This window comes from Microcaecilia unicolor, chromosome 11 (assembly GCF_901765095.1).
Source record: "Microcaecilia unicolor chromosome 11, aMicUni1.1, whole genome shotgun sequence".
NCBI classification, from domain to species: Eukaryota; Metazoa; Chordata; class Amphibia; order Gymnophiona; family Siphonopidae; genus Microcaecilia; species Microcaecilia unicolor.
This window is the reverse complement of record NC_044041.1, coordinates 49,845,497-49,869,759: the sequence shown is the minus strand read 5'-3', so window position 1 is coordinate 49,869,759 and position 24,263 is coordinate 49,845,497. Positions and strand designations below refer to the sequence as shown.

Genomic DNA, 24,263 nt, shown 5'->3' with positions numbered 1-24,263 from the left:
ATCATCCCCCTCCTCAGGGGCGAGGCCACATCAGGTAAGGAGGAAGAAACAGAGATAGCCTCATTTGCCCACTCCTGGAGGTCTAAACGAGATCTCTTAGGAACCGGAGGAGCAGCAGGGCAAGAAACTCGAGCACCTTGCAGCAACTCTGACTGTCCTTGCTTCAGTAAATAGGACTGCTGTAAGAGCAATATAAACTCTGGAGAAAACAAAGATCCCGATGCAGATGAAAGCTCTGTTGGATGCTGAGGTTGTAAATTGGCGGCTGTGCTCCTTATGTGATCAGGCAGAGGCTGCTCCTCACTGCCAGTCGGCCCCGACAAAATAGCGTACGTTCTCACACTCTCCTGCATTAAACTGCACACCAGCCCTGCCGGACAGCCCAAAGACCCTGGCATAGTCGGATGATGTGCTGAATCCGAAGATGGGCTGCTGCCGACCGTTTCCACTGCATCTCGTGGAATTTCCAGGCTCGCATGCACTGCAGCATCCTGACGCCAGATGGTAGGTCCCACAACAGGAGCGATCAGCCACAAAATGTGGAGGAACACAGCGGGAACACCACTTAACAGCCTCTGCAGGAGTCACCATTCACCCGGACTGTCACCAGCGCTGCTTGTGTCCGAAGCAGAACTTACAGCCCTCCAAGAGGTTCCAAGTCAAACTTTAATTGAACTTACCATTGCAACGGGGCGGGGACAGAGCCCGCAGAGACGGGGTGGAGATGGGGCAGGGACAGAGCTGGCAGAGACGGGGTGGAGATGGGGCAGGGGCAGGGACAGAGCTCGTAGGGATGGGTACAGACTGACGCCAAATCATTTTCTATTTTGAAGCCTGTTAATGAACTGAACTGTTATGTATGTTTGAGTGATGCAGACCACGATATTTTGATTTTTTGGTAAAACAAGCAAACATGCTGGCTACAATTAGCAAAATTTGCATTGGGGGATCCTGTACTTTCCTGCTACCAGCACATCTTCTAAAAAGATATCTTCTATTGCAGGAAGGACTGCGGAAGACAGGAGAGCTAGACTGAATCCTAAATCATAACAGTGTTTCATAGGGCATATAGAATATGTTTATTTTGTACCCCTGGACATTTTAACAGGGTGGATTAGGATGTCTTGGGGTAGTAGAAGTCAGCTATTGTTGGGGGGGGGGGGGGGTTATTATAGCTGCTCATTATTGTTTTCTATTTGTGATTTATAAACAGTTGCACAGCACATTGCTCCTTTTTATACTTTAATAACAAGATTTAAATATAAAATCATAAGTGTTTGAGGCTTCTGCAGATGAGGACAGAGCTCACGGGGATGGGGTGGGGACAGAACCTGCAGAGATGGAGACAGGGCCTGTGGGGATGGGGTGGGGACAGAGAACCTGCGGGGATGAAGATATTTTGTCCCCGGGTCATTCTCTACTCCACAGGAAACAGAAGAGCAGGGAGGGAAGAAGTATATTTGTGTGGCACCAGAGACAGGGATCTGAAGACCTCCAGATATGCCTCTGCACGCTCAAGCCACCCGCAAAGTTTAACTGGTGACCAGTTGATCAACTGGACCAGAAGCAAATCACTCAAAACCAGAGCTGAAAAGTGTGTCTATCCACCTGCTGGACTGGATGCCAACACAGATATGTCTCAGCTCAGTTTTCAGTTCTCTATCTCCAACTGCTGGTTGATGGACACAGCTATCCCACAGGTTCTAGAATAGTGGGAAGCTACATAATAGAAACAGAAATATTTCTAATTATTTTGGATGCCAGAGGCTTGATCAAAAGGAACTTCCAAGCACACCTGGATAAGTTGCCTATACATGTTATATCTTATGAACTCCAGAAAGAAGCTCTCTTTGGCATAATGCAAGTACTACGGTGAGCGTTAGCAGTACATTTGAGGGACTGAAATCATACTCCACATGCACAAAATTAGGAGTGAGGTTCATTCCTGTCATGGTATGTACAAAACTAAACCACTTGGAGAAACTGCCCTCAAAGCGTAGTGTAAAGTTGTGAGAATGCATAGCCCTTCCTGTGCACAGCAGTCTCCTCAGCAGGTTTCAAAACTTAATGCAAGTAACTCTGAGGAAGGTAGGAGGGACTGTGTGCTTTATCAATCCTGCTGTGTAAGGAAAACAACTGTTACAAGTAAGCAAGGCCGCTTTTCAGCTGATAAGTAGGATTGAGCTTTAGTCTTTGGAGAAGCCTGAACAGTCAAATGCAAATCATTAGCTCATATGACAGACTGGTCAGCAACCACTTGACCAAAGGCATTGTCCTGTGCCGAGGCTTGGTCAATACAATAATATGCAGTTCAAGTGTGAAGAGAGGATCATGTAGCAGCTTTGCAGATGGTATTCATCAAGGCAGACTTTAAGAGTGTCACTGTTGAAGTAGCTCTAATTTGAAAAGACATGACCTTGAAGCTGAGAGGATCATCTGCTTGTTTATAGCAGAACTGTATACACGACACAAGCCAAATCTTTTTTGCAACTGGCAGACCATATCTATTTGAATCAAGGGAGACAAAGTTGAGTAGATTAAAGCACTTTTTCTTAACTTAGGTGAAGAAGTGTCACCACTTTAGTCACAGAACTTGTGATGTGTCTGAAGAATAACACTGTGATGATGGCATTGTATGAAGGATTCATAAGTGACCAATAACTGAAGTTTATTTACTCTCCCCTAGCTGAAGAAACTGCTAGTAGGAAGAGTACTTTCTAGGTTAAGAGAACTTCCAGAGGTTCAAATGGAGACTTCTGAGATGAAGCAAGCACTAAATTTAGGTCCCACAAAACAAAGGGACTTTTTTGGTGGAGTCTTTACATGAAGTAGACCTTTCATGAAATGAACAATTGTACAACTGAGAATCTGGAAAGTTATCCACCAGAGCACAATAAGCAGGGAATGCACTGAAATGCACTATAACAGAGAGGGTTTGAAGACTGAGATGTCATAGTAACATAGTAGATGAAGGCAGAAAAAGACCTGCAGGGTCCATCCAGTCTGCCCAACAAGATAAACTCATATGTGCTACTTTTTGTGTATACTCTACCTTGAATTGTACCTGTCCTCTTCAGGGCACAGACCATATAAGTCTACCCAGCACTATCCCCGCCTCCCAACCACCAGCTCTGGCACAGACCGTATAAGTCTGCCCAGCACTATCCCCACCTCCCAACCACCAGTCCCGCCTCCCACCACTGGCTCTGCCACCAAATCTCGGCTAAGCTCCTGAGGATCCATTCATAAGTGATTTAGTATAATACAGTAGAAGTAGGACAAGTGATTGGGTCATGTCCAATTGTAATATATCAGACTGAAAATTTCTTCCGAAAGCATATGTATGTCTAATGGAAGGTTTCTGAGCTGCTACAAGAATGTCTAGGATAGACTGCAGAATGACTAGAGAAGAAATTATAGACTACTCAATTTCTAGGCTGCACAGGCTACAGATTAAAGCCCGATGTTGAGTAATCTGTGCTGGGAGATAAATTTGCTAGATTTTCAAAAAATAAGGACCAGATCTGTTGAGGTCAGTAGGGGGCTATGAGAACCATAGTGCTTTGGTTTTGATGAAACTTCTGTAGACGCCTGATAAGACAGGAATACAAAAGAAAGCATAAAGAACGACCAAGTTCATGGAATTGGGGGGGGGGGGGGGGGGGGGCAGGGAGGGAAGAAGAACCAAACAAAAGAGAGGGAGGAGTTCCCCACTCTTGAAAGAGGGAACTCTAAACAGTTGCATACAGGGGTCATTCATGAAGTTGAAGTACTCTGCTGTGTCTATCAGCTTACCGATTCTGTAGACTGGGGAAGTAGATAGTCTGTATCTGGATGCAATTGCCAAAGTACCAGATTCTGGCTGCTGCTTGGCAGAGGTGTGGGGAACTTGTCCCCCCCTTGTTGCCTACATAAAATAATGCCACACAATTGTCTAAAAAAGCACAGAGAAATTGTGAAGGTGCTGAAGAAACACTCACAGGGCACAGAAGATTGCTCAAGTTCTAAGTGGATGATGGGAACAACTGGGAAACTGACTTGTATAAAGAATTGAGGAAGATTCAGGAAAGTCAACAAGAATTAAGGATAAAAACTGGGTACATCAGAAAGTGGAAGTGATGGAAAATTTCAAATAGACGTTTAAATTTGAGATTTAACTTTCCCAGGTCCCCTCTTCCCCCCCCCCACCCCCCATTATCACCTATGGATATGATTAAATAGTATTTTGAGAGATACTGCAGATACCTAAAGTGTCAATGCCTCCCCTTACAAGGGTTTTCTATGTGCCCACAGGAATTGTTGAGAAGGAGAAAGGTGAAAAGATGACAAATTGCTAGCCTTGATTTTTTTTTTTTTTTAAGCAAACTCCCAGACAGTAATATTATCATCTATAGCAACATTAATTGTATCTTTCGCCTTGGAACCCGATAGGAATTAGATTCTCCAATTGTACTTTCACTATAAGCAGATAAAATTTTGTGGTTCAAGTGTGTTGGTTTTTCTAGATTTGTCCAGAGCTATACAAAGCAGACAAAGTCTTTTTGGTTAAGCATCAGCAAGTATTAGCTCTGGGTGCAACTTATTTCTTTCAAACTTTCTTCTAAATTTATCATGAAATATCAAAGTAATGCCTATCTTTTTGCTGAACCATTACACATGCAAAATATTTTTTTTGGATACTGGAGTAGTCCCAATTCTGACTGTTATTTCCTCTCCTCTATGATCTGTATAGTTCTGTATGAAACTTGCTTTAGAACAGACCATCTATCTTCTTTTTCCTTAGCATTTCCTTAGAAAAGAGATGATTTGCTCTCCTTTATTTCTCTTTGTTTCCATGTTGGCCTCCCCATTTGTGGTCTCAAGCTTGCATTGTTAAAGACTGCCTTATCTACATATATTGACAAAGAAAAATCTAAGGAAAACAATGTAAAAAGTTTTTCTTTCCAATTTACAGGTGTTATGCCTGATTGCTTTCTTTTGAATGTCAATTAAAAAAAAGAATGGAAAATAAAACTAAGAATATTAAAATGTTCCTGCATTATCTGTGGTGTGAATACATCTTGAATGTTGTGTCCAGTTCTGGTTGCCCCATCTCAAAAATTAACACAAATATTTCTACACTCAATGTGTAATTAAACTCTGGAATTAATTGCCAGAGAATGTAAAAGCAGTTAGCTTAGCAGGGTTTAAAAAAGGTTTGGATAAGCAGCATAAAATCTGTTTTACTGTTCTGGGATCTTGCCAGGTACTTGTGACCTGGATTAGCCACTCTTGTAAATAGGATACTGGGCTTGATGGACCTTCGGTCTGTCCCAGTATGGCAACGTTCATGTTCTTAATTAGAAAAGGTACAGAGAAGGGTCACCAAAATAATAAAGGTGAAAAGAATGGTTCTCTAAGAGAAAAGGCTAAATAAGTTAGTGCCTAGAAAACAGATGGTTAAGAAGAGCAGAATGGGCACAACTGGAGTGTATCTTTCTTGCTTTTATCTGGTTTTGACATTTTATATATTGTTTTCATATTTATCATTTTATATTATGTATGTTTGTGGTTTCCAATCCACCAGAAATATGCAGACTAGTGTAATATAAGCACTTTAAAATAAATACATACTTCATATCATATGATGGCCTTTTATGTATTGAGCCTGCAAATAGGTGGGAAAATGTGGGATACAAATGCAACAAATAAATAATAATATATATAAGCAAAAAAGAGGAAGAGGAAGTCACACTGCTCCTTTTCAGGGAAGGGACAATTTTAAACATCCTTGGCATCTCTATCTGGCTAGAACCATAGCAATACGTGGCCAAAAGAAGCACAAAAAAAAATAGGTTTTCAATATTCACAGCAATAGAAAAGGATTTGGTTGGCTTCTGAGTAACTGGCGAGTGTATTTTTACATGCATTTTGTTTTTTTGCAGTACACACCACAACATTCAACACTGATGTTAAAAACCACACAGATAAGGTAAACTAAAAACTAATGACAGATTAGACAGAGTGAGAAAGTAATCAACTTATTTTGTTGAATGTTCTTTAGATTAGAAAGGGAAAACATCCTCAACCAAACTCCAAAGCTTCTTGATTTCTCTAATTACACACTCATTTTCTATGGATATTTGCAACCAAAGATGCTCTTTTCTAGCAGCTGAAACCCACGTACCTTTTAACAATTTTCCATCAGAGTTGCCTTTGTTGGCAGGTGAATCCTTTTTAACCTCTGAAGTTTCTACAGCACTTGAATCTTCTCCTTCTGGAGAAACAATTTGAGAATCCGCACTAGTAAGAAATGGATCTGCACAGGGAGGGTCTGTGGTACTGGCTGTTGTGTTGTCAGTCAATGGCATAGATTCCTTACAGAAACAAAAATACTTCATTATTGCATCACTAAAGAACAGAGAAAATTATTTTTTTCAATAACTGTACTCATCTTAATCCTCTGGGTTTTTGGACAGTAGAGCATTTTCATAGAACACATTGTTTGGAACAATATAATCACCTGTCTTTGTGGGCACAGCTGGTCATCCTACCAATTATTTTCCTTATTTAGGACACAAAACATCTAAGTAGCTTGAACCAAGACAATCATGTAGGTATACAGTAATCTCTAGAATGGGGCATGTAACTATAGTGGTTATTAGGTTTAGGTCATTTTAGAAGGTTTGTGCATCATTTGTACTTGGGAGAAAAATCTCAGTGAATGTAAACAGTGAATTTTCACATATAAATGGCAAAATGAGTCTAAGCAGTAATTTAAAAAAAAAAAAAAAAACCCAAAAAATAAAAGGATGCTACTTATACATAGAAGTCTGCAGCATCCACAATTTTCAAAGGGCATAGATTACTGTGGCGAAATTAGCTTTTAGGTACACAGTTGACTGACAAGATGGATTACCCAGCTAGTACAAGTCTTCTATAATAAGCTTTACTACTCAACATAGAGACACAAAGCATAAATATATGCAAAAAGAGGTATTTCCAATGTACAAAGGGGCATGTTCTGGACATGTTTGAAAAGTATCCATTATTTATAAGATTCAGCACATTAAGATCCTCTGACAAAACCACAGGTGAAACAGAACCTGTTGGGATTGCTGCTTCAAGATAAGTGCTGTTTTCTTGCATTCAAGTATTTGCTACATTTATAGCTATGCTTAAATACGAAAAATGCAGAAAAACACCACATGTTGAACTTTGTAAACACAAACACAGATGTTTGAGAATAAGGAAGGTTTTTTTCCCCCTAATGATCGAATTTAGGGCTGTTTGAGCAGTGGCTAGACCTGTAAACAACAGACGCGAGTGTGTTACTTTGCCATAGATCTCTGAAGTCTTTCCCTCCACACTACAGAATAGTGTGTTTGTTTCCCGTGGGTTGTGTATCCACTGTTTGTGCATTATTTGTTAATATGATTGTGCTTTTTTTTCACCTTTTTGAGTTTTGTGTATTCATATTTAGCAACGGAAATATATGCATACTTCATAAACTGTAGACACTGCTCCACGGCAGATAAAGACCTGTATGGTCCATCCAGTCTGCCCAACAATTGTCAGTTAAATAATCATTTAGACCTGAGGTTTGTAGGCATTATGGACAGGGCTGCCGAGAGACTGGGCCGGGCCCCGAAGTCACCGCCGCTCCCCCTCGGATATTGCCGCAGCCACTGGTCCCCCCCCGCCACCCCCCCCCCCCCCCCGAGGTCGCCGCCGCCGCTGCTCCCCCCTTCACTGGGCCGGGCCCCCTGCATTGAAATCGCAGTCTCACTTCCGTGAAAGCAGCGCTGCAAGCAGCAGAACACCTCCCTTCGGCCCTCCTTCCCTCCTTGTGTCCCGCCCTCGCGGAAGTTACGTCAGACGAGGACGGGACACACGGAGGGAAGGAGAGCCGAAGGGAGGTGTTCTGCTGCTTTCACGGAGGTGAGACTGCAATTTCAATGCAGGGGGCAGACGGTCGACGATGGAGGGCGGGTGGGACTGCGGCACCAGGTCCCCCTTGGAGGCCTGGGCCCAGGGAATTTTGTCCCCCCTGCCCCCCCCCTCGGCGGCTATGATTATGGGTGCTTTTACAAATGTAAGTGGTGGCACTTGCTTCTGTAGATTACAATTGGCACTTATACATTCAAAGCACAAAGTGATGTTCTCTCTTTTTTTTGGAGGGGGGGGGGGGGATCTTGCTGCTGGATGTGCTAAAAAAAAATGTTTTACAAAAGGCTCCATGTTCAAAATAATCTTGTGAGTGTCTCAATTGGACTCCCTTTCCCTATCTAGATTACATATATAAAACTGGGCTTCAGACTTTGAGAGGGTCTTTTACTAAAGGTTAGTTCGAGTTATCTGCAGCAGGTCCCATTTTATTTCTATGGGCCTTGCTACACAAAACTTGGGCTAATCTTCAGTGAAAGACTCCCTTAACACTTTATCACACAACTTTCCACCAATGTGTCGAAGAGGAGATATAATTACAATATAATAGTATGAACCTTAATAGTAGTACTAGTAAATCCATAAAACTACATTAAGACAATATATAAAGCAAGATAATCAATAGAAATAAAACAAAATAAAACATGGAAAAGAAAATAAAATGATACTTTTTTTTTAATTGGACATAAGATATTTCTTGATTAGCTTTCGAAGGTTGCCCTTCTTCGTCAGATCGGAAATAAGCAAATGTTGGTAGGACAGTATATATGAGTGAAACATCAAAGCATTTCAGTGACAGTCTATATGCATGGAGACAGGGGATGAGGGAAACATCAAAGCATTTCAGTGACAGTCTAACAGGATGGGAGTGGATAGGCGAGAGTCAGGGAGACAGGAGAGCAACACAAATTTACAAAGCAATACAATTTTATGCTTTGTAATGGGCTAGAAAACAGGACTTAAAGATCTGGGTTTCTAGCCCATTACAGAGCATAAAATTGTATTGCTTTGTAAATTGTACTGCTCTCCTGTCTCCCTGACTCTCACCTATCCACCCCCATTCTGTTAGACTGTCACTGAAATGCTTTGATGTTTCACTCATATATACTGACATCTACCAACATTTGCTTATTTACGATCTGACGAAGGGCAACCTTCGAAAGCTAATCAAGAAATATATTATGTCCAATTAAAAAAAGTATCATTTTATTTTCTTTTCCATGTTTTATTTCTATTGATTACCTTTAAAAGTGGACTAACAGGGCTACCACACCTCTCCAAAGCAAGATAAAAATAGCTTAAACAGAGAATAAAAGATATAAATACAATGCACGATGATTTAAAAAAAGAAACAAAACCAAACGAGTGCAACTTGGGTAAGATATTAAAACAGAGAACCTGGTATAAATGTCAGGTTTTAACAGTATCTGAATAGGGAATCTTGCATGAGATGGTCCTTCCCTAGGAGGCAGCATAACAGGAAAAATGCCAAGTCCTTGCACAGACAGAATGGTCTCATGATGCATGAAGGAATCATGAGGACTCTGACCCTCTGAAGGTTTAAATGGCAATAGTTTAAACATTTTACCCAAGAGTTTAAGTTATTCAGGATTTGAGTTATGCCTTCTCTATACTTACTGCCTGAGCCACTACATTTTGGATGAGTCATGGTCTCCAAATAGCCTTTAATGGGAGGCCCACAAAAAGGTCATTACAATAAACCAAGCATGAAATAATCAGGGCATAGATTACTGTGGCGAAATTAGCTTTTAGGTACACAGTTGACGGACAAGATGGATTACCCAGCTAGTACAAGTCTTCTATAATAAGCTTTACTAAAGTAATATATAGATATAAAGCATAAATATATGCAAAAAGAGGTACTTCCAATGTACAATACATCTGGAATGTTATCTGAAACAATTAGGATTGTGTTAGCTTTAGTATCAATTTTTAGCACAGTAGCCGGAGAAGGCAGAGGCTGTGTTCACATTGGGCTCTTGCAACTTAGGTTAAATAATATACTTTATTTAAGCCTCAAATTTTTAGACACTTCTACTTAGTTTATATTGAGGCACTGGTCCTCAGTTTTATTTCAAATTTCTTTCCTTCACTTTGTTTAATTTCACTTGTTTTGAGAAAGGTAACGTTTTGCCTTTCCTGCACATTACAAGCTGGCACCTTTCTCTTCTCTTGTGATTTGTGCTGGATCTATAACTCCTTCCTGGACAAAAGAAAAAGCCTCTAGTGACCCGTATCAATTGGGACCATCAAAGGATATCTAAACCAGAAACTTCAAAATGAAACAATAACTACAGTCTGAGTTGAAAGTTGTATCTCTTATATGGTCTTTAAGATTCTGATATCCTGCAGAAACCCCACTGCATTAATCTTCCAAAGAAATTAAAAAATTAACATTTGTAATAGGGCTGCATTTTGACTAAAATATTTCAACATATGATTAAATGGCTAAATCAGAAGCAAGCAGGGAAAATTAACGATATTTTCTTTATTAACCGTAAGAAGAACAGCTAAGACTCACATCTAGCATATGGAAAGAAAACATGCATCGTCTTACTGTTTGAGTCAACCACTGAGGCACATAAGTTTTTCCAACATTGCCTGGTGAAAGAGCTGCTTGTCTTTTTTATTGACTATGTGTCCTGATAATGAAAATAAGCCCCCTCAAGGGACAGTTATTGCTGATGCTCCTAAGAATTTCATAGCCAGTCTAGCAATGACTGGATGTGACACTTCATGTATCTTCCACCACTGAAGTAGGTATAACTCTTTATCTGAGGTTCAGCAATGTAATGGTCAATTGCCTTGTTGCCTGATGTTGGATGCAGTAATGGATCATTGTTGGAATCTGATGAATACTCTGCATACAAGCAAACCTTCTATCTTGGTGGTTCTGTGGATGTCATTTCAATTCCAGCATCCGTTTCACCATGTGACACTTGACTTTGCAGCTTCTTCCAGACATTACCTTCCCATACTGCTGTGCAATTTGGCCAAAAGGTTTTTGATTCGATTCACTCATATGAATCGATTTTTCAATTCAATTCTTTAAGACTACTAACAATAAATTTTTATATGACCTCATAGCTGCTATCATATGCAAGTTTTATTTTTGCAAAGTAAGTTCAGTTTAAACCTTTTCCTCCAGTAAGCTTAAGTTTCAAATAAAACTTTAAGACTGACAAATTATTACCAAACTGGTTGGATCAATTTTTAATGTAGGGTCTAACAGTGTCCAATCGTCTTTCTTGAAATCAGAAAATAATTTTCCTTCTACAGTTTTCTAGTACTTAAAATGAAATAATGTTGTTTTAAAAGTATTTAGGGAAATTCATCTACTTCCTCTCTGCCTTAGTCTTCAAATAAACTGAACTGCCTGAATTTACAAATGTAAGACTTATCTGGCTATTCACCAAGATATCTTTTCAGAACAACCAGCTGCTAGAAGTTTTTTTTCACACATTTGTTTAATCATCACACTCGAATAATTACAGTTTCCCACACAAAGCCAGAGTAAGTTTAATGTAGCACAGAATACGCCAGATCTCCTCAATCACATTTGTTGCCACTTCTCAACTTCTCTGAACAAAAACAGTAATTTCTCTCTTTTTGAGACTGTTTTCTACATCTATAGTCATCCATTTAAAATAAAAAAGTTAAAAAAGGAGACATCCTCACATTTTCAGATTTACATGCTCCCAAGTCCTGATTTTAAAGTAGACTTCTGTTAAAATAATTTTAACACAACTGGATCCAATAGGGTGGGAATGTGCTGAAAAAATATTTTAAGATGTCCCAGTAGCTAAGTTTTCACTACCGTTCGGTAAGGAAGACCTGTGCAGTGATCCCCTACATACAATCTACACTTCTAGGTAGGGATTACTGCACAGATCTTCCTTATCTAATGTTTTAAGCAGTGGTTTGAGGTACCAACTGCGTGTACCTTTTAAAACATCTCCAGCAGCAACCAATGATTACACTGCTCCCCTTTCCTGTGGCCTATACCTGCCTCTGCAGAAACAGGAAGTTGCGTCACTGAGAAAGCAGTGTGTCTGGTGTGAGCAGTGTCGTTGGTTGTTCCTGCTCGCTGCTAACAAACAATGGTTTAAAAAGGTATGTTGTGGGGGGGGGGGGGGGGGGGGGAGAAAATCAAACTACTGGGATTTTTTTTTTTTTTTAGAAGAATCAGCAAATTGATTCAACTTGCAAATTGGACAGCAGTACCTTGATGCTCCTTTGGCATACACTTGAGGAATTTTTGACGCAGGGGTCCAATGCAGTTGCAATGATCAGCCAGGACCAGTTTAGCTGTCAGCCTCTTAGATCAGTATTAAATGCTTCTTTGAAGTGAACCACATATGCTGGATCTTTGTCAGACACCATCATACCATGATGAAGATGGTATATGGTTGGCAAGAATCACCTAACAAGTTTGCACGGTTCGAGAAGGGTCTGCATCACATAAAGCTTACCCCACTCAGAGGCCATTAGCAGGCTCAATGTGTGTTTAGGCCGAGGGTGAGTCAAAGTTGCCATCACTGCGTCTTTATTTTAGACAATTTGTTATACTGCTCTTCAACAACAAATATCAAAGCGGTGTACATAATAGTAGTAAATAACACATTAAAAACCAAACTATGCAATGACATTAAACGAGAAACCACAAAAGGGAGGAAGGTGTAACAGAACAATATCAAGTCAGAGGACTCGCTGAATAGCAGAACAGAAAAGGAGTCACTTCACACCACAAAGCTAGAAATACCTACAACTTAATCCAAAAAAACTAACAAAGGGACAATGTACAACTGTTCCATCCCAAATGTTATAACAAACTTTGTGAACAAAACATCTCAATTTAAAAAAGATTAAGAACCTGTCTAAACAAACACGTCTTCAAAGCAATCTTAAACTTCTAAGATACTTTTTGTCATAATTCCAAAAGGTAAGGAGTTCCAAAGCGTTGGTGCCACACAGTTAAATGTTGAATGACGTGAGGAATCCAGCCATACTGTCTTATGGGATGGAATTACCAAATAATTTGCCTGCGATGAATGCAATGCACAAGAAGATTTATGTGCAAAGATATGAACGAAGATACGGCATACCAGTATAAAAAAAAAACACTGAGTTAAGAATAAAACATTAAATTTAATACGTTCTGCTACTGGTAACCAAGGTTTTCTTTCATCAATGGAATGAAATGATCATTATACCTTGCACTGTTAAGGAGTCTAATGGCTATATTCTGAATCAATTGAAAACATTTATAAAATATTAGTGGATTCGATATTTATGAATCGCTTTAAAGAACAAATTTTCTTTAAACAAAGGAACTGTTAATCAGTTTTGAAATGCATGCAGAAAATGAAAGTTGAGTTCCCCAAATAACGCCCAAAGATGTAATTGAATTCTTAATAGTAATAGGATATTGATAAATCTTTGGTATGAAAGGAGCCCCTTAACATGAAATCCAAAATGCCAAACACTGAGGACTCAGAAACAATCTGTGTTTATTTAGCCTGTAGTTGATAACAAAAAGAATGGCAAGAGTTAATTTGATCCAATTTTTCCTCAATACTAGCCTGAAATGTTATGTCCTACAATGTGTTCCAAACCCGTCTCTGGATCATATCTAGAGTAGCATTCCATCTTGTGGACACAATCTGAACAAGCATTTTAGTCTTCACATTAAGTTTTTGACCATGCTCCTGCAATTCTACTTGATTCACAGAGCTGGCTGAAGTGGCTGAAAATGTTTCTACAATATGCCAAGACATCCATGTCACGCTTACCCATTGCTTTATCGTTTATTAGGAGTGATGAAGTCACCTAATGGTTGGTGCAGTGGGCTGAAGCAAGGGAACTGGGTTTGATTCCTACTGCATCTCCTTGTGACTCTGGGCAAGTCGCTTAACTCTCCACTGCCCCAGGTACAAAATAAGTACTTATATATTAATATATAAACCGCTTTGATTGTAACCACAAAAAGACAGTATATCAAATACCACCCCCTTTACTATAACACTCTTTTTGAAAACAAATTAGAGCACTGTAGACAACCGGCTAAAAGCAGTGATAAAAGTAGGAAAGGAACACTATTAAAACAGTAAACATAAAAATCATACAAAAGATCCAATCATAATACACAGCAAATTCTGCACAATAGTTTCACTGACTCCCCATCACCTGCACAATGACCGCCTCCACATAAAAAAGGGTCACTAGATAATCAAATGCAGTTTGATAAAGGTAAGTTTTTAATGCTGAAAAGAGAACGGGAAAATTGGGAAAAGCATGGCATGTGATCAAAAGGCTGCAGACCAACCGAAGTCGCACTGCAAGTGTTGTCAGTACTGATAGCTGTGAATTTGTCATAGATTCTCCATTCCCTTGCAACTCGACTGAAGTGTTCTGCAAAAACTGAAGTGGCATTCTTCCACATGGTAAACAGTTAGTAGACAAGAGTGCAGAATTCAAGTCTGTTCCAGCATGTGACATGTAACACCCAAGTACCTGTCATTAGCTAATAATGTCCAGTAATCTGCTGTATGTATGTACAGTGGGGGAAATAAGTATTTGATCCCTTGCTGATTTTGTAAGTTTGCCCACTGACAAAGACATGAGCAGCCCATAATTGAAGGGTAGGTTATTGGTAACAGTGAGAGATAGCACATCACAAATTAAATCCGGAAAATCACATTGTGGAAAGTATATGAATTTATTTGCATTCTGCAGAGGGAAATAAGTATTTAATCCCTCTGGCAAACAAGACCTAATACTTGGTGGCAAAACCCTTGTTGGCAAGCACAGCGGTCAGACGTCTTCTGTAGTTGATGATGAGGTTTGCACACATGTCAGGAGGAATTTTGGTCCACTCCTCTTTGCAGATCATCTCTAAATCATTAAGAGTTCTGGGCTGTCGCTTGGCAACTCGCAGCTTCAGCTCCCTCCATAAGTTTTCAATGGGATTAAGGTCTGGTGACTGGCTAGGCCACTCCATGACCCTAATGTGCTTCTTCCTGAGCCACTCCTTTGTTGCCTTGGCTGTATGTTTTGGGTCATTGTCGTGCTGGAAGACCCAGCCACGACCCATTTTTAAGGCCCTGGCGGAGGGAAGGAGGTTGTCACTCAGAATTGTACGGTACATGGCCCCATCCATTCTCCCATTGATGCGGTGAAGTAGTCCTGTGCCCTTAGCAGAGAAACACCCCCAAAACATAACATTTCCACCTCCATGCTTGACAGTGGGGACGGTGTTCTTTGGGTCATAGGCAGCATTTCTCTTCCTCCAAACACGGCGAGTTGAGTTCATGCCAAAGAGCTCAATTTTTGTCTCATCTGACCACAGCACCTTCTCCCAATCACTCTCGGCATCATCCAGGTGTTCACTGGCAAACTTCAGACGGGCCGTCACATGTGCCTTCCGGAGCTGGGGGACCTTGCGGGCACTGCAGGATTGCAATCCGTTATGTCGTAATGTGTTACCAATGGTTTTCGTGGTGACAGTGGTCCCAGCTGCCTTGAGATCATTGACAAGTTCCCCCCTTGTAGTTGTAGGCTGATTTCTAACCTTCCTCATGATCAAGGATACCCCACGAGGTGAGATTTTGCGTGGAGCCCCAGATCTTTGTCGATTGACAGTCATTTTGTACTTCTTCCATTTTCTTACTATGGCACCAACAGTTGTCTCCTTCTCGCCCAGCGTCTTACTGATGGTTTTGTAGCCCATTCCAGCCTTGTGCAGGTGTATGATCTTGTCCCTGACATCCTTAGACAGCTCCTTGCTCTTGGCCATTTTGTAGAGGTTAGAGTCTGACTGATTCACTGAGTCTGTGGACAGGTGTCTTTCATACAGTTGACCATTGCCGACAGCTGTCTGTCATGCAGGTAACGAGTTGATTTGGAGCATCTACCTGGTCTGTAGGGGCCAGATCTCTTACTGGTTGGTGGGGGATCAAATACTTATTTCCCTCTGCAGAATGCAAATAAATTCATATACTTTCCACAATGTGATTTTCCGGATTTAATTTGTGATGTGCTATCTCTCACTGTTACCAATAACCTACCCTTCAATTATGGGCTGCTCATGTCTTTGTCAGTGGGCAAACTTACAAAATCAGCAAGGGATCAAATACTTATTTCCCCCACTGTATGTATGTATGTATGTGTGATGTGGGCTGCTCCATCCACAAGTGTTTGAATCTTGCTCTTTTCCAGTTCGAACAGATCTATGATGCATGCATCAATATTTGGCCTGGTGGAAAGTTCATATGTTTGACACTCTGTTGCAGTCCTCAGAACTTCCTGGAGGCTATCATCAGAAACAGTATTAATGGGGCTGCAGTAAGTCTTTGCCCTGCAGCAGCAGCGTATTGAAACGTGCCTCGGCTGGCACCACACCTTTCCTTCTGACTTGTCCCCCACCCCCACCCGATGCAACTTCCTGTTTTCAGAAGAGGGCGCCGGGTCAGAAGCTGCAGGGCAAAGGCTTACCGCAAAAAAACAAGGTAAACAGGGAGGGGAAAGAGCACCGCTGGTGGTCTAGGAAAGATGCCAGATGGACTGAGTGCGCGGGCGAGGGAGGGAATTGAGGCACATTTGAGAGAGAGGGGGAGAGAGAGACAGACAGACAGACACACACAGAATAGGGGGGCACATGAGAAAGAGAATGGGTGAAGACACGGGGGGGGGGGGGCACATGGAGGGAGATAGAGAAGATAGAATGGGTGAAGGGACAGGGGGCATATATGAGAGAATGGGTGAAGGCATGGGGGGGCACATGAGAAAGGGAATAGGTGAAGGCCCCCCCTTCAAAAGCTATAGTACCTGTTCAATGGCTGGTGGGGTAGCTGAAGCCCTGCTAGCTAACAAAATCCACTCCTCGTACTCTCTCAGGAATGAAGAAGTCAGCGGGATGCCTCTAGCCACCAACTTTTGCATTCCCCAAGAATGCTCAGTTTGTGCATGAACTAAGCATGCTTGGGGAGTGCCAGCATTGGTGGCTGAGGCATCCAGCTGACTTCCTCGCTCTTGAGGGAGCACGAGGAGGAATGGAGACACTTTGGCAGTGGATTTATTTGACTGGCTTCAGCATCCCCACCAGCAAAGGTAAGATATCTAATATAGGGGATGGGGAGGGAGAGAAAATGCATCCGCCCCCATGAACAGCTGGCTAGGTCCCCACTCTAATTGTGCGATTAAAAATTTTACTCGCACTGCAGCCCTAATAAAAACGCATGTTCACTGCAGAGATAGCACCAGAGATGATGTGCCTTACAATATTTACAAATCACTGTTTGCCAACCTTTGAACTTAAATTGACCATTAAGCAGAGGCTTCCCTTTTTGTTTCAACTGGAAATCTAAATTCAAATTATAGTGGTCAAAATGATTTTTCACAGGGGATCTAAATTTATCTGCTTTGTCATCTGGAAAACTAGACAAAAAACAATTCCAAATTTAATGTCTACCAACTCTGTTTCAATCACATCTCCCATAACTATTGCACACAGTAGAACACCATAAGCTTTTCAACACAAAATTGAAAATAAAATTCTTTTTTCTACATTTTGCCATGCAAAACTGTGGTGGCCACATACTCTGTTTCCTACTTTTCTCTTTCTTTGCAAGGCATCCTATTTGACATTTCATCTCTCTCCTCACCTACATTCAACTCCAAACAATCCCCAGCCTTAATCACACTAAATCTACTCTCCCCCCTCCTATCCAGCATCTCCCTATCCCCCTCCTACGATCAACATCCCCTTTGTCTATATTTTCCTCTCCCCATGTCCAGCATTCTCATCTCCCTTCCAGTGTCCAGCATAATTTCCACAAATTCAGAATCTCTTCCTTTCCCCCTCCTACCCCCATTTCCTGCAGCATCACCTCCATACTTGTCCCATGTTCAGCTAGCCTGTTAGTATGTCTCATGTTAGCATGATCTCCCCATTCTCCCCCCCCACCCCTGTGTACAGCAGCATCTCCTCCATTCACCCCCATGTCCAGCCAGTCATTATTTCCCATCTCTCATGATATCCACATCCTGCCAGCGTCTGTCATGAACTCCCCATTCCCAGCCAGTTTCTCTCACATATGTCCTCATTCCCATCCTCTAAAATCTCTTAATTCTACCCCCCCCCCCCCCCCACGAGGTCCTCTGGTGCTTACCTTTGCTGATGTGTTGGGTGAGGTGGACCATGTCAGTTGTGCCTTGGGCTCAGAATTGGGGCCAGACCGCTGGGCAAAGGCACCAGAGTGAGCCACTAAGTAGTATGGGTTCAGTTGCTAGGGCCACACACTCTTCTTCAGCATGAGTGGCTACAGCAGAACTGACCAGTAACACATGCAATGGTGATCGAGTGACCTGACACTGCATGCATGTACATAAGTACAAGGAACAGACCGAAGGTCCATCAAGCCCAGTATCCTGTTTCCAACAGTGGCCAATCCAGGTCACATGTACCTGGCAATATTCCAAAACAGTGCACTACATTTTATGCTGCTTATCCCAGAAATAAGCAGTGGATTTTCCCAAGCCCATTTTAATAATAGCTTATGGACTTTTCTCTTACGAAGCTATCCAAAACTTTTTTAAAACCCCGCTGACTGCTTTTACCACATTCTCTGGAAACAAATCCCCTAGTTCTAGTATTTTTGGAAACAAATGATTCACATCTACCTGTTGCACTCCACTCAGTATTTTATATACTTTTATTTCCCCTCAGCCATCTTTTTTCCAAGCTGAAGAGCCCAAGCCATTTCAGCCTTTCCTCAGAAGGAAGTCGTCCCATCCCCTTTATCATTTTCGTCGCCCTTCTCTGTACCTTTTCTAATTCCACTATCAGGCTTATTTTCAAAAGAGAAGGGCGCCCATCTTTCGACACAAATCAGGAGATGGGCGTCCTTCTCCCAGGGTCGCCCAAACTGGCATAATCGAAAGCCGATTTTGGGTGTCCCCAACTGCTTTCCGTCGCGGGGACAACCAAAGTTCACAGGGGCATGTCAGAAGTGTTGTGAAAGCGGGACTTGGGCGTGCTTAACACATAGGCGTCCTCGACCCATAATGGAAAAAAGAAGGGTGTCCCTGACGAGCACTTGGCCGACTTTACTTGGTCCCTTTTTTCTTACAAACAAGCCTCAAAAAGGTGCCCGAACTGACCAGATGACCACCGGAAGGAATTGGGGATGACCTCCCCTTAACTCCCCCAATGGTCACTAACCCCCTCCCACCCTCAAAAAACAACTTTAAAAATATTTTATGCCAGCCTCAAATGTCATACTCAGGTCCCTTGTAGCAGTATGCAGGTCCCTTGGAGCAGTTTTAATGGGTGCAGTGCACTTCAGGCAGGCAGGCAGGCAGGCGGGCCTAGCCCCCCCCCCCCCCCCCCCCCCACACACACACCTGTAACACTTGTGCTGGTAAATGTGAGCCCTTCAAAACCCACCACAAACCCACTGTACCCACATCTAGGTGCCCCCCTTCACCCCTAAGGGCTATGGTAATGGTGTACAGTTGTGGGTAGTGGGTTTTGGGGGGGGGGGGGGGCTCAGCACACAAGGTAAGGGAGCTATGCACTTGGAAGCAATTAGTGAAGTCCACTGCAGTGCCCCCTAGGGTGCCCGGTTGATGTCCTAGCATGTCAGGGGGACCAGTGCACTACGAATGCTGGCTCCTCCCATGACCAAATGGCTTGGATTTGGTCGTTTCTGAGATTGGCGTCCTCAGTTTCCATTATCGCTGAAAATCAGAACCGACCAAGTCCAAGGACACCCATCTCTAAGGTAGACCTGTATTTCAGGATTTGGGCGTCCCCGACCGTATTATCAAAACAAAAGATGGACACCCATCTTGTTTCAATAATACGGGTTTCCCTGCCCCTTCATGGGGCTCTCCTGCGAGGACGTCCCCAGGAAAACTTGGGTGCCCCTTTTCGATTATGCCCCTCTATATATTTTTTTGAGATGTGGTGACCAGAATTGCACACAGTATTCAAGATGCAGTCGCACCATGAAGCACAAAGGCATTATAACATACTCAATTTTATTTTCCATGCCTTTCTTAATACCTAGCATTCTATTTGCTTTATTTGCTGCCGCAGCACACTGAGCACAGGGTTTCGAAGTATCATCCAAGATGACTCCTAGATCATTTTCCTGTCGGTGACTCCTAACGTGGAACATTGCATCATGTAGCTATAGTTTGAGGAGGGCCCGCTCCTCTAGTTGAGAATCCACATCGATGAAGCAGGAGAGTTGGATGGTCAGCACATGGGGGGTGGGAGATTCTGCAGCGCAATTAAATTTACTAGCCATGATTTTTTAAGATTCACGATTATAGTTTTTACAACTTTTTATACTGCGTATATCAACGCATAGATCAAAGTAGTGCACAATCACTAATAGTTAAAATAGTATATTAAAAGAAAAGAATGCCTTATAAAAATAAGACAGTAGCAATCAAACAGAACAAGCACACAGATAGAAATAGTTTTTAGTAGGAAAATAAGTTAAACGCAGCAGTAATTGCCATTGGAGTGGAGGAGTGGCCTAGTGGTTAGGGTGGTGGACTTTGGTCCTGGGGAACTGAGGAACTGAGTGATTCCCACTTCAGGCACAGGCAGCTCCTTGTGACTCTGGGCAAGTCACTTAACCCTCCTTTGCCCCTGATACAAATAAGTACCTGTATACAATATGTAAGCCGCATTGAGCCTGCCATGAGTGGGAAAGCGCGGGGTACAAATGTAATTAAAAAAAAAATTAACGTGCAGACCTAATTAGTAAGTGATATTGTGGAAGGGCTGTCTAGTAAGGTTTGCCTTTTTGCTGATGGTACCAAAACCTGCAAGAGGGTAGGCACCCCTGATGGTGTGAATAACATGAGGAGGGATCTAGCAAAGCAAGAAAAATGGTCTGGAATTTAGCAGCTAAGATTTAATACTAAAAAATGCATTAACAGCTAAGATTTAATACTAAAAAATGCAGGGTTATGCATTTGGGCTACAAAAACCTGATGGAGAGCTACGGTATAAGGGGTGAAGTATTTCTGTGCACAAAAGAGCAGCGAGACTTGGGAGTGATTACACTTGATGAACTTAAGGGGGCAAAACAGATCGAAAAGGTGATGGCAAAAGCCAAAAAAATGCATAGGGAAAGGAATGGCCAGCAGGATATAAATGTATTTCTTTCTATGCATTTTATACATGTAGATACCAAGGCTCCTGAGGAAGGCACTTTGGTGCCAAAACACAGGCCCATGTCGAGTCCACTCTATCTGTACTTTGACAATAGACTTTATATCTACTTTAGAGTTCCTCTCATTTGGTTGACCTACTTCCCTTCCCTACTCTGTTGGATCTGATTTCACTTCGTAGGGTATCTTTCCTCGTTTTACTCTACATTGGTCAAACAAAAAAAAACTCTACAATAACTTCAGAATACAAAGCATGACTGATAGAGGGCTGCAAGTGGCGTGACATCACTGCAAGAACTACACTGGCTACCAGTACCTTACAGAGACCAAATTTAAAAGTCTCTTGATCTTCAAGGTCCTCAGGCAAAATGGGCCAGATTACCTAGGTCACTCCTCTCCACACCTTTGAGGCCTTTAAGGTCCCCCCAAGAAGGATCACTATCTGTATCCTCATCAAAATAAACTAAACCTGCCAGCCAGTCTTCTCATTCTCAGAAGTAACCTCCATAATCTGGAACCCACTCCCAGAGAAAACTCGAGTACTTCAGGAAGCAAGTGAAAGCTGGTTCTACTTCCAAACCTTTAATACATGTGGTGATCGACTATCCAATCACTTCGCACCTGGGCTAGCTTGCTGCACACCCTGTAACTTAGACTAGTTCCTCTTATCTTATTTAACTGTACATACAATATATCCCAACAACACAGTCTCGTTACCCAACTTGTCTCATTTATATATCTCAACTGCACCTTCCCCCTCATCTTCACATTAAGACGTTTCATTGTATTGTACTAACAATGAGTGAACTGGCCTAATGGTTAGTGCAGCGGACCTTGATCCCAGCATACTGGGTTTGATTCACACTGCAGCTCCTTGTGACCATGGGCAAGTCACTTAACCCGCCACTGCCTCAGGTACAAAAAACAAGATTGTGAGTCCTCTAAGGACAGAGATTGTAAGCCACACTGAACCTGAACTCTGTTCGGGATAAAGTGGGATACAAATGTCATATCTGTGTTACCTGACTGTTCTACCATGCGCCTAAATTAAGGTGTTTCATTTGTATTGTGCTCATGAGCATCATGTTATATGAATGTTCTTTCCAGCTGCCCATTATAGTATCATTCATATTCTACTCACACTTCTATGATTGTTTTACAGAGCTGTAAAATGTTTATATTTCTGATACATCATTTTAGTACTAGGATTTGATTTGCCATCTTTGTGTTTAACTCATGGAATATATTTATGGTCATACTTTTACTATTGTTATGCTGTTAACAAAATTGTAAGTTATATGCAAAGCTGTACACCTCTTTGGGGAATTTCTTCGTAAAGGTGTTTAATAAATCCCAATAAAAAATACATAAATACAGTTTAATACTATTTTAATATATTAAAACCTGTCCCTCACCTCCCTCTTCTAGTATTGCTTAAGCAAATGAAGTAATCAAGTATACAAAGGCTAAGAGCACTTTAGCTAGGCCTCCAAGAAAATATACACACAAGTAGGGATTACATAATTTAGTATGCTGTAGTCACATTACTAACAGCTATGACTTTTAAAGTCAGATTTGTCTAATAATGCTAAGTGGTCATAAAACGTAATCTCTCTATATATAACAAGTGGGGAAAGTATGCAGAGTATGGCTCATGAAATTCTTTTCAAACCCTCTACACGTCTCAATTTTTCATGTTTATTTTACACGTGTGTGTGATAGTATTTATATTTGTGTTGGATCTTTTTGATCAGCAGAAGAGGTGAGAGGGAGGACCATTTGAAAGCTGCAGTTCTGAAACTGCTATGTTACTGTGAATTCGTGTTTATATTGTGTAGCTCTTGGAACTACTTTTCCCATTTTTTTTTGGGGGGGGGGGGGGGGGGAGGTGGCTTCATATCTCCCACAATATGCAAACACTTCATTTCTACAGCACATTAACTACCCCCAGCTCACCACCTCCCTTTCCAGTGCTGTGCCCCACAACCTTCTCATTGGCTAGATACTACCTATCTGTGACTTGAGATGCCCTCCAGAGCTCCACCCTGTGACAAGCACTTTACTTGTGGGTCTGAGAAGGAATGAATAAGGGAGCCAGGAACCCCTAAAGCAGTGTAGTATGCCTTGAGCCCCAGTAGGAGGCAGGAGGGAACTTATCAGGCTGTAGAAAACCCTATCTTGCTCCTGGTAGACAGGGAAATGTAAACACTGAAAGCAGAAACCCACATGACCCATGGAAGAGGAATTGGGAGCAATTCCCTAATGGAAGAAGTCACCTAGAGGTTGAGGTTGGAACTAGGAGAACATGAACCCTGAAGGAAGAGCAGTTCCGTGACCAAAAGGAAAAACACTTATGACTCAGTTTCCCCAGCAATCCAGGGAGAGGGTATGGCTGATGAGTCCTGTGGGCTCATTAGTAATATGTGATGCAGGTCAGATGGGTGGAATGCCTGAGGCTCTCTAGTTTACTTGCTCCAGCTGTGAGAGGAACGTTTCAGAGAAATAGAAATAGAAAGGAATGGAAAACAAAAATGAGGATGTTATAATGCCTTTGTATTGCTCCATGGTGCGACTGCACCTCGAATATTGTGTTCGATTCTGGTCACCGCATCTCAAAAAAGATATAGTGGAATTAGAAAAGGTGCAGAAAAGGGCGACGAAAATGATAAAGGGGATGGGACAACTTCCCTATGAGGAAAGGCTGAAGCGGCTAGGGCTCTTCAGCTTGGAGAAAAGGTGGCTGAGGGGAGATATGAGAGAGGTCTATAAAATGAGTGGAATGGAACGGGTAGATGTGAAACGTCTGTTTATGCTTTCCAAAAATACTAGGACTAGGGGACATGCGATGAAGCTACAAAGTAGTAAATTTAAAACGAATCGGAGAAATGTTTCTTCACTCAACATGTAATTAAACTCGGGAATTTGTTGCCGGAGAATGTGGTAAAGGCGGTTAGCTTAGCGGAGTTTTAAAAAGGTTTGGACGGCTTCCTAAAGGAAAAGTCCATAGACCATTATTAAGTTGGACTTGGGGAAAATCCACTAATTCTGGGATAAGCAGTATAAAATGTTTTGTACTTTTTTGGGATCTTGCCAGGTATTTGTGACCTGGATTGGCCACTGTTGGA

The 24,263-nt window shown here is 41.8% G+C and overlaps 1 protein-coding gene across 7 annotated transcripts in view; it reads right to left on the bottom strand.

Annotated features, from left to right (window-relative positions):
• The window catches only part of SFSWAP (splicing factor SWAP), a 285,802-nt gene that overhangs the window by 154,416 nt on the left and 107,123 nt on the right, over nucleotides 1-24,263 (bottom strand). For all 7 annotated transcript variants that reach the window (XM_030217824.1, XM_030217828.1, XM_030217825.1 and 4 more), the window contains one exon: nucleotides 6,167-6,356. In XM_030217824.1, the coding sequence (XP_030073684.1) occupies nucleotides 6,167-6,356 (190 nt within the window). The remainder of the gene's footprint in view (nucleotides 1-6,166; nucleotides 6,357-24,263) is intronic.